The sequence below is a fragment of the Crinia signifera genome, chromosome 1 (assembly GCF_055691185.1).
Source record: "Crinia signifera chromosome 1, ASM5569118v1, whole genome shotgun sequence".
Lineage (NCBI taxonomy): Eukaryota > Metazoa > Chordata > Amphibia > Anura > Myobatrachidae > Crinia > Crinia signifera.
The window spans coordinates 66,833,414-66,853,358 of record NC_139217.1 but is presented as its reverse complement, the minus strand read 5'-3'; the positions used below and the strand labels follow the sequence as shown (position 1 = coordinate 66,853,358).

General features: G+C 46.0%; 1 protein-coding gene across 2 annotated transcripts in view; it reads left to right on the top strand.

The window, feature by feature from the left end:
- Positions 1-18,874, top strand: part of STIM2 (stromal interaction molecule 2) — a 119,054-nt gene extending 100,180 nt beyond the window's left edge. Inside the window, exons 7-12 of one of the 2 annotated variants that reach the window (XM_083159176.1) lie at positions 1,029-1,206; positions 10,994-11,161; positions 12,536-12,636; positions 13,374-13,612; positions 15,605-15,842; positions 17,173-18,874. In XM_083159176.1, the coding sequence (XP_083015302.1) occupies positions 1,029-1,206; positions 10,994-11,161; positions 12,536-12,636; positions 13,374-13,612; positions 15,605-15,842; positions 17,173-17,656 (1,408 nt within the window). In that variant the 3' untranslated portion in view covers positions 17,657-18,874. The remainder of the gene's footprint in view (positions 1-1,028; positions 1,207-10,993; positions 11,162-12,535; positions 12,637-13,373; positions 13,613-15,604; positions 15,843-17,172) is intronic. The other variant, XM_083159258.1, reaches the window with a different exon arrangement.
- Positions 18,875-19,945: the final 1,071 nt, after the last annotated feature.

Below are 19,945 nucleotides of genomic sequence, written 5' to 3'. Positions count from 1 at the left end.
AATCCATGGTCTTTACGAACATTGGAACGATGAATTCCGACTGAGTTCGCGTCGGAAGCCAGCGAATATGGACTGGATTCAGAGGGGTAGATTCAATGCTCTTTAGGGAGCTGTGATGGCGATCAGTGCTGATTGATCGTCATCACAGCTCGCAGGTCAATATTCAACTGACCCCCTGCACCTGCCATTTCCACCTCGCTGTTTTTTTACAGTGAGGTAGAAACGGTGTGTGCGGCTGCCAAAATGGCGAGGCTCGTGGTGAAATGCAGAGGGCTCCCTGCATTAGCCGCGTACCTCGCTGTTTGGGGGAATCCTCTCCGTCCTCTGACAGAGGGGATTCTCCCGGAATACTGAATAGGGTGAATGGCCGACGAGGGGGTTAAACGGTGAGGATGGCTTGTTTTCTTGATCCTCCCCAAAAACTAGCCATCCTCACCATAAAAAAAACCCTCGCCAGCCGCATTGAATACACCCCAGACTGTCAGGACATTCCGACAGCCATAATCCTGTATTGAATACCCCCTATATCTGGTAATATCCGTTGTAGAGCACATTTCCACGTTATGAATTGCAAAAATGTGCTGGCAGATAATTCAGTTGGCAGGTGACTGGTGTCTCAACATTTTTTTCTAACCACGCTGCCAGGTTTGTGTCTGTGTCAGGTTTGTGTCTGTGTCAGGTTATCACAGTTTGGCTGTCCAGATGTGATACATTAGCCAATGTAAGAGCAGATCCAATGAGGTTGGCCACAAATGTAGGATATATGTTCAAAAAACAATCTACCAGCACTTGGCAGAGTGCAGTGAGCAACTCATTTTTTGATCACACCTGACCTGCACAGAAAGTCATTTCCTTTTTGATGCTTGGTTTAATTGTTTCACAACCTGAACAGCGATCAAAATAACATTGTATCCTCATTGTGACCGTATTGCACATCCCACACGTGATATGTTTTTCCCTTGTTCATACAAGTTTTTGCAAGCAAGTTGTGTTCATGGTTTTTTTGTATTCTTCTGTTGTACATTAAGGCTAGATAAAGCCCAGGAAGAAAACCGAAATGTTGCTGTAGAAAAACAAAACCTGGAGCGCAAATTAATGGATGAGATCAGTGACGCAAAGCGAGAAGCCCAACGGCTGCGGGAGCTGAGGGAAGGAGCGGAGTGCGAGCTCAGCAGACTGAAATATGCAGAAGAGGAACTAGTTCAGGTACATTACCCGGTCACACTGTTCCTTTCTATACACCTTGTACTAAACTCTGCTCTTAAAGATCACTCGCCTCAGGAAAGGAAACTCAAAATACTGGAATACTGTATCTGCCGTGTTTCTGCCATCTGCTTATTGCCAGCATTATTTCTCTACCGTCCAATGGGATACTGGGCTTCACTACTATGGGGGATTGAGACCTCCGCAGGAGAGACAGGCACATAAAAGAACTTTCAGTGTGGGTGCACTGGCTCCTCCCCTCAATCTCCCTCCACTAGTCAGTTTTGAAAAATGTGCCTCAGGAGAGGCAGTGCTTCTGGATGCTCCAGAGTTTTTTCCACATTTATTTTCAAGTTTGTTATTTTGGGGCGCTGTAGTGACCACACAGCTGTCCTGCTTCGTGGGTGTCAGGGGAAGGGTCAGTCCCCGACCTCTTCAGGTGCAGAGCTGACCCTGCTACAGGACAATCCAGTCCTGCGTGGGACTTGTCACCGCACAGCATTGCGCTGTAGCGAGCAAGTCCCCTAGCCGCCGCACACCCCTGACAGGTCTGAAGACATCGGTGGTGAGTACAGGCTGGGGGTCCCACAAGGGGTCCCCGCAGCCATTTCTGGTGCGGCAAGACGACGGCTAGTAATGGCGGCTCTCCAGCAGGGACCGCGTGAACACCGCGTCTGATAACTGGCATAGGGGTGCTGCCGCTGGACCACCAGGGACACCCCTCAGGGTATAATATATATTTTACACCTTAATAATGTCAGTATAATTATATGTAAGCGCCAGCTCCGTGTAAGGGGGCGGGGCTTCACTCAGAGCGGGACCAAGCTCTGCTGGGCGCGCGCTGTCACTTCCTGCTTCTTCACACGCTGCCAGACTCCATTACAGGGCTCCTCACTGGCGTGGTGGATCCGGGTACTTGCAGCACGGCAGAGACAGCAGGTTTTTATAGCGATTTAGCGCTGCTGCGCTATCTAGCTTAGTCAGACACTGTGTTGTTTATATCACTGTGTTTAGCGTTACCAGCTCACCCAGATCTGTGAGTTCAGGTTAAGGGTGCACTTGGCTCCCCAATTGCTCTGTTTTTTCCCCACTGTTTAGTTACAGACACAGCATAAAGCAAGCACATAGTCTGTTTTCACTCAGAGGAAACACATCCAGCAGTGTGTGCACGTGTGTGACTGCGTGGGGGTTGTGTTTGTTACTACAGACATTGTAGTACTATCTCATCATGGTGAAAAAGTTCACTTGTATGGTGTGTAGCACCAAGTTTGTGCCCAAGTCACAATCCCAGGTTACTTGTGAGGCTTGTATGTCACCACAGCCCAGTAGTGCTGACACCCAGATCAGTGGGGTTCCCCCACAGCTTGCGGGGCAATCGCAGGCAGATGAGCAGGAGCCTGCGTGGGCCTCCAACATAAAGACCTTGTTGGATTCTGTGGCTTCACAGCTTTCCACTAACACTCAGCAAACGCAGAGGGTTCAGAGGGAATTGTCCATGTTATCTGCCAGGGTGGATATTCTTCATACCCAAAATGTACCTCCCCCGCCCGCACAGCCTCAAAAGAGGCAGGCTACTGCTATGGATCCTGACACAGATGAGGACGATGAGGACATATTGGAGGAGGGTGAGGAGCAGGGTCTGCAGGAACCAGCTCCTGAGACGGCAGTACATGGTCCCGAGCCCCTTATCAGGGCTATTAGGGATGTTTTAGATCTCCCTGTAGAGGCATCCACAGAAGGAGATCCTTTCTTCATGACTCAGAAGAAACAGCCAGTGTACTTCCCTGAGCAGGCAGAGTTAGAAACTGCTTTCAGGGCTGCATGGCAAAACCCTGATAAGAGGTTTACTCTTTCAAAAAGGTTCACTAATGCATATCCTTTTGAACCTTTGGGCAGAAAGAAATGGGAGGAGCCACCGGTAGTGGACTCCTCTGTCTCCCGCCTCTCTAAGAAGGTGTTGTTACCAGTCCCAGGGGTTTCCACCCTTAAGGACGGGGCGGACAGAAGGCTGGAAGCTACCCTCAAGTCCATATATACGGCTAGTGGGGCATCCCAGCGTCCAGTTTTAGCCAGCTGCTGGATGGCCAAGGCTATTCATACCTGGTCAACCCAGATTCAGGAAGGCTTGTTGGGTGACATGACTGTGGCCCAGATAGGGGACAGCCTGCGTCACATTCAGGATACCGCAAAGATCCTGTGCGAGGCACAAAAGGAATTGGGTGCAATTAACGCGCGAAATTCAGCCATGGCGGTGTCAGCCAGACGGGCCTTGTGGCTGCGGCAGTGGTCTGCAGATGTAGACTCAAAGAAGAGTGTGGAGGGTATTCCCTTTACAGGAGAATGGCTGTTTGGCAGTGAATTAGACGGTTGGATTTCCAAAGCCACGGCAGGAAAATCTACCTTCCTTCCATCAGCCCCCACGGTTGCAAAGCGTACCTTCACAGGTGCTTCCCAGCAGTCCTTTCGTGGGAACAGGTTTCGCCCCAAGGCTAGGGGCGCCTCCAATGCCAGCAGGGGCACGAGAGGCAAGTTTAGGAAGCCTAACACCTCCAACACCCAGGACCGTCCAAATGCCGCGACTTCCTCTAAGCCTGCAGCATGACGGGGTTTTCCCGCCACGAGACTCTCTCGCGGTGGGAGCGCGATTGTTGCATTTCAGCCATGTGTGGGACGCCTCAGGTCTGGATACCTGGGCCAGAGGTCTCATTTCTCTGGGGTACAAGCTGGAATTCGACAAACCCCCTCCCAGACGATACTTCAGGTCGGCACTTCCAGCATCCCAGGAAGATCAGGTGCTCCTTCAGGGGGCCATTACCAGGCTGCTTCAGTCTCAGGTAATTGTACCAGTGCCAGTCACGGAGCAGGGCCAGGGATATTATTCCAACTTATTCCTGGTACCGAAGCCAGACGGCTCAGTAAGACCCATCCTGAACCTAAAGTCACTGAACCCATTCCTGCGCGTGTTCAAGTTCAGGATGGAGTCCTTGCGCTCTGTGATCGCCAGCCTAGAAAGAGGGGAGTTCCTGGCCTCTATAGACGTCAAAGACGCCTATCTACACATTCCTATCTGGCCCCCACACCAAATCTATCTCAGGTTTGCCTTGGGGAACGACCATTACCAATTCCGGGCGTTGCCTTTCGGCCTGTCGACAGCCCCGCGGGTTTTCACAAAGGTAATGGCGGAAATGATGTCACTACTCAGGCTCCGAAGGGTGAATGTAGTGCCATACCTGGACGACCTGCTAATAAAAGCAGGGTCGGCGGAGGCTTTAAGCAGTGCTCTCAATCTGTCCATACAGGTTCTAAGAGACCACGGGTGGATCCTAAACATGCCCAAATCATCGCTGGTCCCAACCCAGAGGATGGTTTTCTTGGGCATGATCCTGGATACATCAGAACAAAAAGTTTTTCTGCCGATGGAAAAGGTCACTGCAATACAACAGCTGGTCAGGGAGGTCCTACAGTCACCTCTGGTACAGATCCATCTTTGCCTCCGGCTTCTAGGCAAGATGGTGGCTTCATTCGAAGCAATACAATTTGGCCGCTTCCATTCCAGGACCTTTCAATTGGATTTTCTGACAAAATGGTCCGGCTCCCCCCTGCAGATGCGCAGAAGGATTGGCCTTGCAACAAAAACCAGGATCTCGCTACAGTGGTGGCTAGATTCATCCAATTTGTTGGCAGGCAGACGGTTCCAGATCCAGGACTGGATTCTGGTAACCACGGACGCCAGCCTGAGGGGCTGGGGAGCTGTGACACAGGGAGTCCGCCTACAGGGTCGATGGTCTCCACTGGAGTCAGGCCTTCATATCAACAAGCTGGAGTTGAGGGCGGTCTACTATGCCCTGTTACAGGCAGCTCCATTGTTACAGGGAAAGGCGATCCAGGTCCAGTCGGACAATGCCACCACTGTGGCCTATATAAATCGGCAGGGTGGTACCAAGAGCATGCCTTGCATGAGAGAAGCGTCAAAGATTCTGTCCTGGGCGGAACAGAATGTCCAGGCCCTGTCTGCCATTTTTATCCCGGGGGTCGACAATTGGGAGGCGGACTTCCTGAGTCGTCACGATCTTCACCCGGGAGAGTGGGGCCTTCACACTCAAGTGTTCAATGCCATAGTGGATCTGTGGGGGCTCCCTCAGATCGACCTGATGGCTTCACGATTGAACCACAAGGTAGCAATGTACTGTGCACGGACCAGAGACCCAGGGGCGATAGCGGTGGACGCTCTCACCTGGACCTGGGATTTCCAATTGGTGTACCTCTTCCCACCTCTCCCATTGTTGGCTCGGGTGCTAAAGCGGCTCCGGCATCAGGGGACGGAGGCCATACTGGTGGCACCAGACTGGCCAAGAAGGGCCTGGTACGGGGACATTCAGGCCATGCTAGTGGAAGACCCGTGGCGTCTGCCCCTAAGAAAAGACCTGCTCCTCCAGGGCCCGTTCGTCTTCCAGGACTTACAGCGGCTACGTTTAACGGCCTGGAGGTTGAGCGGCAGATCTTAGTCCACAAGGGTCTCCATCCCTCTGTCGTCACTACAATGATAAAAGCCAGGAAGCCGGTGACGGCTGCTCATTATCATGTAATATGGCGCAGATATATTGCCTGGTGTGAGAAGAATGACTTGCCTCCGGCCAGTTTTCGATTAAACAGTCTGCTACGTTTCCTTCAGGCTGGCCTGGATAAGGGACTCAGATTGGGTTCCTTAAAGGTCCAAATCTCTGCACTATCTGTGTTTTTTCAGAAAAAGATTGCGGCCTTGCCGGAAGTGCAAACCTTCTTACAAGGGGTGCTGAGGATTCAGCCCCCCTTTGTGCCTCCCACTGCACCATGGGATTTGGAAGTAGTTCTTACTTTCTTGAAATCAGCCCGGTTTGTTCCAATGGAAGAGTCTGAGCTGCGACACCTCACTTGGAAGACTGTTGTTTTGCTGGCTCTAGCTTCGGCCAGGAGGGTGTCCGAGCTCGGGGCCTTATCTTGTCGGAGCCCTTACCTTGTGTTCCACAACGATAGGGCGGAACTCAGGACTAGACCACAATTCCTTCCAAAGGTGGTGTCAGGGTTCCACCTAAACCAACCTATTGTGGTTCCTTCTAGCGCGACACACCCAGATATACCAGATACCTTGGATGTGGTCCTCACCCTTAAGGGGTATGTCAAGCGCACAGCTAGGATCCGTAAGACGGACAGCCTGTTTGTGCTTTATGATGCGCAAAAGAAGGGTTTACCTGCTTCAACGCGTACCATTGCCAGGTGGATAAGATGTACTATCCAGCAGGCTTATGCATCAGCTGGTTTGTCGCTTCCTTTTTCAGTAAAGGCTCATTCAACCAGGTCTGTAGGTACCTCTTGGGCGGCTGCTCGAGGGGTGTCGGCTATGCAGCTATGCAGGGCCGCTACTTGGTCAGGGCAACACACATTTGTGAAGTTCTACAAGTTTGACACCCTGGCCAGGGAGGATTCCCAGTTCGGGAATGCGGTTCTACAGCAGAATCCGCACGTTCCCACCCGTTCTGATAGCTTTGGGACCTCCCCATAGTAGTGAAGCCCAGTATCCCATTGGACGGTAGAGAAAATAGGATTTTGGGTACCTACCGGTAAATCCTTTTCTCGTAGTCCATATGGGATACTGGGAGCCCGCCTCAGTGCGGCTTTTTCTGCTGTCAGACCTACTTTATGGTTAGGCTTATTACCCTGTTTTCTATAGGATAAATAGGACTATAGATTTGTTCTAGTTACAGGTGTCCTCTTAAGTTGTTTGGATTCACCTCTTTTATATGTTTTTTGTTCGTTTGGGTGTGCTGGATGAATCTCACCACAATACATTATCACATACTCCTCACATGCTCTCCTTCGGCACAGTTTTTGCATTAACTGACTAGTGGAGGGAGATTGAGGGGAGGAGCCAGTGCACCCACACTGAAAGTTCTTTTATGTGCCTGTCTCTCCTGCGGAGGTCTCAATCCCCCATAGTAGTGAAGCCCAGTATCCCATATGGACTACGAGAAAAGGATTTACCGGTAGGTACCCAAAATCCTATTTTTATGTTCAGCCATTTTACAGCAGCACCTCAGGAACTGCCCCCAACAGATCAATGTTGCACTGTGATTCCCGACGGGGGAAATAGCAGCGGGTCCCTATTCAAGGCTGTCTTTACCGACAGCATTGAACAGGGATCACGGCAGAACGAGCCCGACTTCAGAAGCTGTCGGCCCCATTCTGCCGATATTGGCCGTGGATTGTCACGATCGGCCGTTTAAGTGGACACGCCCACTTTTCGCCGATTGGCAGGCGGGACTTAGAATCCCACCTTCCGATTTTGCTGTCAGGCAAAACGTTAAGGCCTGGATCGACAGCCGTGATCCAGGATTGAATACCCCCCGGATAATTTGCTTCATTGTGTTCTGAGTTGTTCTTTTGGAAATGCCTGACTTTTACACACTTACGTAGTGAGGGGGGTAGGGACAGTGAAATGAACTTGCCAATACAAAAACATGGGGAGTGAAGCCTTGTTAGTTGCACATTGTGGTTGTTAAAAGGGCAATATGATAGTAGGTGGGGCATCGGAGTCACAGAGAGACAATGGGCGGTATTCAATGTGAATACCTGCGAGGTGCAGCGAATCCTTTTTAGGATTCGCTGCACATTCGCCTCGTTCCGGAGCCTCGCCGGCTCCCGTATTCAACGAGTCAGGGGCTCGCTGCCCCTGACCGGCGAATATGAGCTCCTGCGGCGAACGCCGCAGGGAGCCTGAGGACGGTGGCAGGCAGAGAGATGGAAGTCTCTCTGCCTGCCCCAGAGCGTATGTGGGGGGGAGGTGGGCTCCCCGGGTGCCAGGCAGCAAAGGCTGCCCCCCCGGGGGTGCCAGCAGGGGACCGCGTATATTCACTACACCCGATCGTAACGATCGGGTGCAGTGAATATATGAATATGTAATGAGCGGCTCGGCTCCGGCGCCCCCTGCTGGCTGCTGTGTAAAAAAAAAATATATATATATTTTTTTTAATTAAATATATATTCATGTGCTTACAGCACATGAATAAAAATAGCATGCCCCTCCTCAGAATAAAATTCCTGATTTTTTGACACCAAATGTAAAAAACAAAACACTTTATTTTAAAAGTTCACATTCCACTTCACCATAAAAAGATAGCGATTGCTACTCGGTGAATCATGGCGAAAAAAACCTTCAAATGTATTCGCCATCTGGTCATTGAATAGGGTGATTCACCGTTTTTGTCAAAAATTCACCAAACAGCACACATTCGCCATAAAAACATGGCGAATCAGGCTCATTGAATACCGCCCAATGTGTCATTGGTGCATTTAATCACGAATAAGCTCCTAATGCATATTAGATTCATGTATAGCGAGTGCTGCACAAGTACTCGGTAACTGCATTGCTGCACAATAAATCTCCACTATTCTTACTGCATCGCTGTCCGTGAGCCATTGCAGCAAGGAGAATTTCTGGTGATAATTTTAGAGTTTTAATCTTAACCCTTAAGGTGATTGGTAATCATTGTAAGGAGTCAAGGGGGAGACACCCATACTCATATCAACGATGATGTGGGGATAACCTTTAGCCTGACCAGGCAAAACTGTGCAGACATTTTCAAAAAGCCAGAAATAATTTAAAGTGGTCGGTCTCCCCCACATCCTGGCACCCACAGTCTGACAGGTATCCTGGATTGATAGTGGTCACCTAGCCACTATAATGTGACCCCTATGAAGTTATTATCTGACCATCACTAGAGAACACCCTGCTTCCCCTGCAATTATGGGGTCCAGAGGTGGAGGGGGGGGCGCGGGTGGTGGTTCCATCTTGGTTTTAATAAATGATTGAATCCCACAAAGTAGTAGTTGTGGCTAGACAAAGCTATAAGGGAACTGTTATAGGGCCAGATGCACTAACCAACCAATCAGCTCCTGTCTGACATTTTTCAACAGTCTGTGACATGGCAGGTAGGAGCTGATTGGCTGGCTATCACTCTCCATTTTGTGACTTTTGAAGCTGTGTATCTGGTCCATAATGTGGGTGCTGTAGGTTACATTTCATAATAAGTGCAAACAGTCTCGGCAGTGAAGGGGTCAAAGGATGGTTCTGGATCCTATGTACAAAGCTAATTGCACAACACTGTGGCATGGACAGAATATGTTAATGTGCAGATGTATTAGACCATACATAATGATGCTGAACAGGGACATGGTAAAGTTTGTGCAACCTTCTGCTAATTTAAAATTGGGAGACCGTTAGGGAGGAGATGATTGTGGATTCTGTTTCTGATTACAGTACCTATACAATTAGAGAACTAGGTCCCGGATATATTTTATTATTGGTTCTGTTTATGCATCAGTATTTGGCTATAGACACAGGGCCAGATTCTCTAAGCTTCAAAAGTGATCAAATAGAGAGTGATAGACAGCCAATCAGCTCCTACCTGCCTTGTCACAGACTGTGTTTGAAAAATGTCAGACAGGAGCTGATTGGCTGGCTGTTTATCACTCTTCATTTTATCACTTTTGAAGCTTAGAGAATCTGGCCCACAGTGTTTAGCATTGCTGGCTTATGGCACTGGCATCTTCAGTGTGATTCTGATCGTGGCTATGCCTGTGCAGAGTTTTTGGTGTTTTTCTTCTGTGTTCTCTGTTTTCATCCCATAATACAAAACTATACTGCTAGGTTAATAGGCTTACTAGAACGAAATTGACCATAGTCTGTGATTCCGACCACTGAATTGCTTGTGTCGTTAAAACAAAGATGTGCCCTAAACGTAGCAACTAAGAAAACTGGTCCATATACAAAGTGGGTAGTGGTCATAAGGAAAGGAAGGTTCCTGTTATACCCCTTTCACATCACATAAATAACCCGAGTTGTTGCTTTTTGAAATTGCCCAAGTCCAGGAACCCGGCATTCCAACCCAGGTTTAAAGAAGGGCTAATCCCAAATGCTGTGCAGTGTAAAAAGGTAACCCAGTTCGAGCGACCTGGGTCCCGTTCCCACTCCAAGCACTGCCTCCTCGCCCACCCCTGAGGACACTCCTCCCCCTTTCTGACATCAGCGACCCAGCTTTTTCCCCAAGTCAATGTGTGGGCTAAACAACACAGATGCCAGGTTGCTTCCGGGACGGACCTTTGTCTAAATCCCAGGAGCGACCAGGCATTTGCGATGTTAAAGGGGCATAACTGGTGTAATATATAAATAATAATTAAATGCTTGGGGTACATAATGTCTATAAAAGGATTTTTCATGTAGAAGTTTTGGTGAAAATGCTTGTGCTGCAACTACTATGTGCAAGTTCAAAAACCCCTCTCCTATCAATACAACACCGAAATACACCATCTACCTTGCTTAAATCCCCAATGTGCGCAGCCTACGCGTATACCCCTTTTTGGTTTGCGGCCTGCCTTTGCTTATTCCCCTTACAGTATATGTGAATTTGTTTACACCATGTTTTTTTTCTTTAACAAAGACTTTCCTGCTCTTTAGCCTTTCGGGGTGCACAAAATTTGAATTTGATTGCAAAATGTATTGGAAGTTTGCAATGGACTGACAGATGCGGTTCTGTGAGCATTCACCATGAAAACTGCTCACAGGACCCAACTCACTCTTAATTGAATTGGTCACATGCCTTTTTAGATTTGTTGCGATTGCCATATGAGCCAACATTGTGAGGAGTGTCATAGCTTATATAGTAATACTTTTTTAATGAGACTTTTAGTTCTAAGAGTTTTGCTGTCCGGGATATAATATGTGCGTTGATAAAGTAAAGACCTGTGCTTTCTGTAGGTCCGCATGGCTTTGAAGAAAGCTGAGAAGGAATTTGAGCTGAGGAGTAACTGGTCTGTGCCCGAAGCTCTGCAGAAGTGGCTGCAGCTAACGCACGAGGTGGAGGTGCAGTACTATAACATTAAGAAACAGAATGCGGAAATGCAGCTGGCCATTGCCAAAGAAGAGGTAACCGCCATTCTCTTACTGCGTTGCCCAACTTGCGTTTGACATATTTGATATTTTATTTCCACTGAAATGTTCTGACATCCTTTTGGTCTTAAGGTGCGAACACATTACTGCGACTTCCCCCGAGGGGAGAAGCTGCAGCTGATCCCCATTGAGCTGCCCAGGACCTTTGTGGGTGGCAGAGATCCCCTTAATTCACCCCAAATTTTAACCAAACTTTATTTTTCTATAAGGCCAATAAGAGACCGCATGCAACAATATCAGTTTGCACTCCTTTTCTTTTTTTTTTTTAATGCACTTGGCAATCCAAATGGTAATACTTGGAGTCACTGAGCAATCATTGGTTTAAAAGGTCCCAATCTGCTCACACCCACCAGTGTATGGGGGACCGTTTAGTTCAGTGATGCTCAACTTCGGTCCTCAGGGACCTCCAACAGTGCACATATTCCAGGTCTCCGCACAGAATCACAGGTGAAATAATTAGCTCCACTTTTAAAATGTGTCAGTGAGTAATTAGTACACCTGTGTATCTGTGAGGTGACCTGGAAAACGGCACCGTCGGGGGGTCCCTGGGGACCGAGGTTGAGAACCACTGGTTTAGATCATTATATTCTCTTACATTAATTGCACAGACACTATACCTGATTGGTAATGAAGGGGTAAACAGCAGTTAGTCATTAAGAGGGTAAGTTTGGGGTATCAGTATTATGTCTGCTGCCGCTGTGTTTTTTTTATTTTCTTTATTTATGGTTTGTTTAGAAAATATCCTCTACTCTTATAATAAGGGGCACTGGCCAGCATTTGCTTTGACGAAATTATAAAGTATACATAATATAGTGTATGTTCTCAGTATTTATAGGTGTAGTACTTTATGTATTGTTTCTTTGGGGCATCTTCAGGCATGTGGTACAATGGTGGAGTTTATGCTTTATACATGACCTGTTCTGTATATGCAGTCTAATGCCCCCCATACACGGTCCGTTTTTTAGGTCCGTTCTGTACTTTTAAAGTACACATCGGATCGCATCCCTAGTGCATGCAGTGTGCATGCACTGCGATCCGATGTGTACCTAGTACAAAAAGTATGTGCAGCACATACTTTTTGTACCGTACTATGTGATGCGCGGGAGCGTGCATCGCATAGTACAGAACGGAGCCCTACACAACGGACCGTGTATGGGCTCCTTTAGGCTCATGTAACACATGCAGTCCCCAACTTATTATACACCGTAAATATTTGGCTATGTATATTCAGTCCTCCCGGTTCTCCGTGGATGCTATAACCTGGCTATTTGGTTGCCTTTGAGCCTTAGCAAATGAAGAGCGAGCACACCAGGAGTCTCCACCTCAGCTGTCTTTCATTTGTGTTCTTAGGCAGAAAAAATAAAGAAGAAGCGAAGCACAGTATTCGGAACGCTGCACGTCGCGCACAGCTCATCTCTGGATGAGGTGGACCATAAAATTCTTGAAGCAAAGTAAGTTATTGCAAAAGTGACATTAAATAAAGCCTAAATCAGAGGTGGCGCAAAGTGTTGTAATGCTCATGTTTGCGTAGGCTTGGGATTGTAGTGTTGCGCATGCATCCCAGTGGTCTTGCCATATGATTGACAGGTGGTGTCCATTTGTGGAAGTTTATGAGGTGGGGGGAGGGGTTGAGGACTCAAACACCTGTGTACGCAGTTCTAAAGGCGCCAGTGGCTTAGTTGCAACAGACCTTTCCACATATACATCTGTGCACCATCAGCGGATAATCAAACGCCACCACTGGGCGTCTTTGTACAAATCCCTGCAGTTATTGTCACAGATCTTGCTGCATCTAGATACCAGTGCCCACCTTCCAATAGTGAACTGTATATATAACCTCACTGTCACCCAGCTATCACCACCAGGGGGAGGTAAGGAGCTTCTAGCAGCGTAATGATGGCAATCGTTCTTTCTCCTGAAACTTCTGTTACAGTGGGCTTATAAAGTGGAGTGAATAGCATATTCTATGCAGAATACAGTCTTGCCTTCTCTCTGCCTTCTCTCTGCCTGTTCTCTTCTGGAACATAAGTAAATGAAGGCTATACATCATATATACTTTATGTCCTATGAAAATAGGGTGGCACGGGCATAAGCATAAGTCAGTCTTGGCATGCAACATGTGATTGCTTTGTAATAGCCATGATCAGTGACCACTTAATGCTAACATGATATGTACTTTCTTCATCAGGAAAGCACTTTCAGAGTTAACCACCTGTTTGCGGGAGCGGCTGTACCGGTGGCAACAGATTGAGAAGTTGAGCGGTTTTCAAATAGTCCACAATTCTGGTTTGCCAAACCTGACCTCCACTCTGTACTCCGATCACAGCTGGGTGGTTATGCCCAGAGTGTCTATACCTCCTTACCCGATTGCTGGGGGAGTGGACGACTTGGATGAGGATACACCTCCAATTATTTCCCAGTTCCATGGTATGTAGAGTCTTCGGCCCGTTTTTAGCCATGTTGATCAGTAATTGTTATTCTTTCTCTTGTAAATAACCAAATATCTCTTGTGTGTAGTGTTCATTCTAGCGCCCTGCATATTTCAAAACCTATGCAGTTCCTTATTCCTGTCTGGGGTCTAGTCTCCTGTCTGGGGACAGTCTACTGTCTACAGCAGAGAGAGTCAGCCCAGACAGGAAAGCGGAAATGCTTTAATTTTGTAAGATGCAGGTTGTGTCATCCTACATCCAGCACAAGATGCCTGGCGCGAGTGAGCAGCCAGATTCCATGCAGTTCTGCTACTGACTGGCTTTTTTTTTTTTTTTTACCAAAAATTCATCTTGGCCGCAACGAGGAGACTCTGCTGATTAATATGATATTTGACTCTTATGTATTATGCGTGACTGAGCTTTGCACATGGAGCAGGACAGAACTTTTATTAGGGAAAAGCTGCATCTGCTACATTGTGGCACTTTGTGTACAGATTCAGAGACTGTGGCACACAGATACATCACATTACTCAGCACATCCTCGTGACTCTTAAGGTGCCCATACGCTGAGCCGATTTGGGACAATTCTGATGGAAAATCGGCTCAGTTTGATGACCTGAGCCGGAGGTCGGGCCTCCTGGCCATCCGACCAGGGACCTCCCTCCCGGCAGCGGGGTGGGCAGGGAGCAGGGACGCATGTGATCCATCACAACAAATGCGGGTCGCAGGGAATCGGGTGGCTGAACACTGCTGCAAGACAGAGCAGCAGTGTATGGCCACCTTTTAGTTGCGTTTTGATATAAAGAAGCATTTTCAGCAAAGAAGACACCGGGTGCTACAATGAGAACCGGGAATAGCAATAGGCTGGTCTCCTTAGCTGTCACATTTAGAAAGCCGGTATAATTAAAATGTAACTTTTATTATATATTGAGTGAATACAATTTGTATTAAAGAAAAAGATTAGAGTGTTGCGAAGTAAAGCGTTTAACAAAATAATAATTAATAAATGTATTAGCCCTATTATACTGTATATAGGTCTGCATATAGAATGTCAGCATACTGGGTATTTGCAGTATCAACTGTAGAGTATTAGTACACAATGAATATGTATCTATATATTGTTATCAGTCTAGAATTATTCCTCTTATTCACACTGCAGTTGTTAGAGAGAAATATATATATATTAATATATATGGGAAGAGAGAATAAAACAGTATTTTCTGTATAAGATTATGTAGAATTGTAGTTGCCTACATGAAGAACACAGGGGCTCAGGTCTCCAGGTTACCCGCAAAGAGCTGTCTATTGATTAACAAATCCACTTGATATAATGAGGTTATCATAGAATGAATAGTTAAGGAGATATACAAAGTCTGCTGACCGTTACAGTAATTCCCACGTCCATTATGCAGTAATATTTGTACACTGGTTGTCACGCAACCTTGTGTGACGGCAACACATGTGTACATTGCTCTGCTAGCATGTTACCGCAGGGAATATTTCTGCAGCATCGGCCTTGTCCCTTCCCGTATTTGTGGTGGCTCACAGCAGCCATAGAACTTCCTGCATGGAAAGTACAGTGCTTACAAAAATAATCCTTCTCCAACACATTGAAGTATCAAACCCTCCCCGTTACTTCCCTTTATTCTCACATGGCGGATATACAACATTGTACACAATGCTCTGTTCTGGGACAGAAATGGTCTGGGATAGTAGCATGAAAATGGCTATGGAATTTTACCTGTGATATTCTACGTGTTCTATGGTTTCCCTTGTAGACAGAGCCACCTAGTGTCTGCACCAACAGCCAGAGAAAATGTACAAATTACCATTCAGCACTAATATGAATGTATGGAAGGTTTCAGAGTAATAAAGGTTTGATGTTTTTGGTTTGGACTTTCTTGGCTTCAGCCACGTACTCGCAATGTAACGAATGTGTACTGCGTGTTTTTGCTATGGTACGCTTAGAATTCCTTTCCTGTCTCTGAAGGTTCCATCATAAAGTCTCATGGAACATTGGCAAGGAGCAGCAGCATGTGTCGTGCTCGGCGTACTGTTATTCCACCGTCCCCACAGTCTCAGCACGTTCTCCAGTCACCTGATCCAGACATCCTCTCAGTGTCCAGCTGCCCTGCTCTATATCGCACCGAGGAGGAAGAGGATGCAATCTATTTCATTGCAGAAAAGCTCTGGTATGAGAAATTTTGTCACGCTAAAATACTTAAAAGGTATATTGTATACATCGATAAATAAAAATGCGTATATGAAAAGTATTGGCCAAACTCGGTGCTGACTGTTGCAGGGGTCAATGTGTGACCAGGCACTGATGGTGCTGGTATTTGTCTTCCTGCTTCTCCTCAATAACAAGGCTCGGCAGGCAGCCACATTGACAAGCTGTATGATCTTTTTGCCCTCCGGAACAGGGGAGTGAAAACTCCTCCCTCCAGCTCTACTATCAAGGGGTCACCGAACCCTGTAGCTGTCAAAATCGATGGCTGTAGATGTCTGATTGGTCAGTGCTACTGACCACATAGTTCCTGCCCATCGGAGTGCTATCTTACAGATAGCAGTGCTGATATAGACCGGATCACATAACACTTCTCCCCAGATAATATATTTACCTCCATGGCTACTAGATCTCCAGCTGGTGCACCAGTATATTCATTACAAATGGACACACTTTCATAAAGATACACAGGTGGTCTGCAAAAAGTGAATAGTTAGGGCCCAAGTGTACCGAGTTTGGCTTCCTCTACATCAGGGATGGTGAACCTTTGGCCCTTCAGCTGTTGTTGAATTATGCTTCCCAGCATGCCCTGCAACACTTTTAGCGTGGTCAAATAGTACAACTTTAGCACGGCATGCTGGGATGTGTAGTTCTAACAGCAGCTGTCGGGCCAAGGGTTCCCCATCCCTGCTCTACATTATAGCATAAATAGATGTTCATGTGATTCACAGAAGCATGACCGATGTATAAATGTTCTAATTCCGTGGGTGGGGCTGAGCCCTTTAATCGAGCAATTGGTACAATTTTAAATTGCTAATTAGTATGCCTGCCTATAGGGCAATTTGGTACATTCACACAAACTTGTTTAGGGAAAACTAGGGAGATAGCTGTTACACCATACTGAAAAGTGATGTGTTTCATTAGGAATGTGCCCTTATTTCCTTTTTTCCCTAAATCATGGAGTCTAGAAGGGGTGAAACACATTGGCTGTGTAGTTAAACATCGGAACACACCACACTTAAAGCAATTTTTAAGATACTAATGGCCAGAATCCATTAGCCACGGCTAATAGCTGCAGTCTAAATTAATCCGCTATGGCTATTCAATTCTTTCTCTTTTGGCTTTGCCATTCAATTAGTGCCTGTGGCAGTCTGTGCCCAGCCCGATTTGTACGGTAGCGTTCTGTAGATATGTGATGGTTTTTAAGACATGGCAGTTTACATGTATTTCAATAAAAAATAACTGTATAATAAAACGACTTATTTGGAATACTTAAGAGCCCCATATATTTGTAACGTTTAAAAAACAAAAGTAACCGTTTGTGTTCTCAGGGAAGTTCAAGACACGGGCTCAGAATGTGATCCTCTAAACTCGTCCATTGGAAGAAGGCAGTCCCCTCCTTCCAGCCTGGAGATGCAGCAGGTGAGCACCCACAGCCGGAAGATCTCACGAGAGGAAAGCTCGTGCGAGGAGTCTTTATCTGCAGACTCTCCTTTGTCCACGGATGTTTCTAAAGCATCCTCAGCTGACACCGCAGGTTTGACAGAAAGCCAGAGCATGGTATTTAGCCCAGCTAGTAAAGTATACAATGGCATATTGGAGAAATCCTGCAGCTTACATCAACTTTCCAATGTTTTACCCATCTCCAAACCACCCCACCCAGCCTTCGCTTCTTCTCCAAACGACGGCAAGCCAGTTCAAGAGGTCCACGGCATTCCGGTGCTTAAGACGACCGCGCCACACGACCTGCCTCAGAATGGAGAGAAAAAAAAGCAATCTAAGATAAAAGTTCTTTTAAAAAAGATCTCAAAGTAAGTCCCTTTGGAGGAAAGCTACAGACAATGGACGAGGCGTTTTTTCTAACGTTTTAAGAATGTAACTCCGTGTGGAGTCTCCTGGCGAAATGCTCCGAAGGTCAAGCCAACAATCACTGAATTTCATTAGAAAGTGGATCTGTTTACAGTCCCTTTTATCTATTTATTTCTGCTTTTAAGTTTTTTTAGTTACAATTTTTAAGAAGCTACGTTGGACTTCCAAGCTTTAACAGACTACTAAGCCTGTGTGGGCTTACCCAATCTCTTGTTTACTGGAGCATCTTCTTATCTTTCCACAGAGCTATGACATTTTACATAATGGACTAAATAACTAATTGCACTACAGTTTTCCAGACCGGAAACGGATATTTGCAAGTGAAATAGTTTGATTTGTAAAATGACAGATAAGAGGGTCGGTTTTCACTTTTAAATCAACTGGGTTTGTAAGTAGAGCCTAGAGTTTCTATTCAAGATGATTTCCGTCGGAGCTCATACATTTTTGTATGAGAGGCTTGTTTAGATTCACTTTATTCTTACGGTTACAAATTGTAGTCCTGCTGTAAAGATATTTGTTTACCTTCTCCAGGGCTTTTTACTGTGATGTCACAGAGCTGTAAGCTGTACCATATATGTAGATATTATATAACAAGAGGACACGCTCTTGATACTTTATGCAAGTGATAACGGTGGAACGTAACAGGAGTTAATGCGCTTAGATTGGTGCTTTTAAGTGCTATTAACCAAGTAGGAGATTGTTTACAGGCAAAGGTTTAGTGAAGTTGCTAAAAGTCTACTGAGATAGTCGGAGGCGTTTGCTGTATCACGGGCTGCCCCACTGATCACATTAGCATGCAGATGTGCTAAAAAAAATAAACAATGTTTATGGTTTGTATTTGTTCATAGCGCCAGACTGACACCAATGGGTATTACTAAATAAGTACTGTATGCCACAAACCTTTCCCACTACCCAGATGACTAATAACTGCAGTGGGTGCCCTTATTGCTCAAAACTCTTGTTGGGTTTCTTTACTAGAAGAAACCTGTACATGTTGTACAATGCCACTTTTAAACTAATACTTTTGCTACTACAGACACGTACGTCTATCCCTTTTGCCAATACCTCTACATGTTCTCTTGTTTTGCCTGTTCAAATCTTAATCACTAGATCTGTTACATTTCATAATGTAAAATTTTCCAATAAACTAATTTATTCGGTTTCTGGAAAGTTATTTGTTTGCAAGACATGCGTTCGAATAAGTGGTTAAAATAGGACTTTCATACAATACATTAACAATTTGAGTGCCAACATCTGAACGATGTGCAAAATATTCGCTAAAAATGGCAGCGTCTCATTTTTTATATAAAGTCAAATAAAAAATGTTGTGCAAAAAAAGATATTGCCTGTATAATGTAAACATTACAGGTTAAGTTAAGAATAAAAAGGTTTGCTTGGTGATTTTCACACCTATTTTTACAAATTCACTTGACACTCAATAGGGTAATGCTTACTATACAGATGTGTCCAAATCTATCCTCTATGCCAGTGGTTCCCAACCCTGGTCCTCAAGTACCCCCAAACAGTGCACGTTTTCCAGGTCACCCAGCAGCTGCACTCATTATTCATACACATTTTAAAAGATCTACAGGTGGAGCTTATTATGTCACCTGTGATTCTGCGTGGAGACCGGCAAAACGTGCACTGTTGGGGGTGGGTACTTGAGGACCAGGGTTGGGAACCACTGCTCTATGCGCTACAAGTCGTGTTACACAATACGTGGGCGCCATGTTACAAGGGCGACTTTTCAGGCAACTTTTCCTCTAATATGCGTCTTGTTCGCAAAACTATGCGAACAGGAGGAACTTATGCTGATTAAAATATGAGGCATACCGATATTCTGTGAATGACCACAGCTGTATTTGCATACGAAACACAACGCTACAGGGTTTTACTAGAAGACGAGACACATTTTAACGGGAAGTCACAGCACACCATGGCAAGATTAGATGCTTAACACTGAAGGAGGTTTATATGTCAGTGGACACATTGTATAAAATGTTAATTATATGTGTATATAAACATAGAATTTTATACGCCATAGAGTATGTACTGTACCCATCGATTTCTTTCCATTTGTACCTTTGATGCTACAAAACACCACTATGCACCGGACTCCTTGTTGTGACGTACTAGATTAGGAATGAATTTAAACAGTCACAAGTGAAGCCCAGTGGAAGTTGCTCTGAATGAGGTGCTGCATGTGGATGCAGTCAAAATCCTGACTGTAAAATA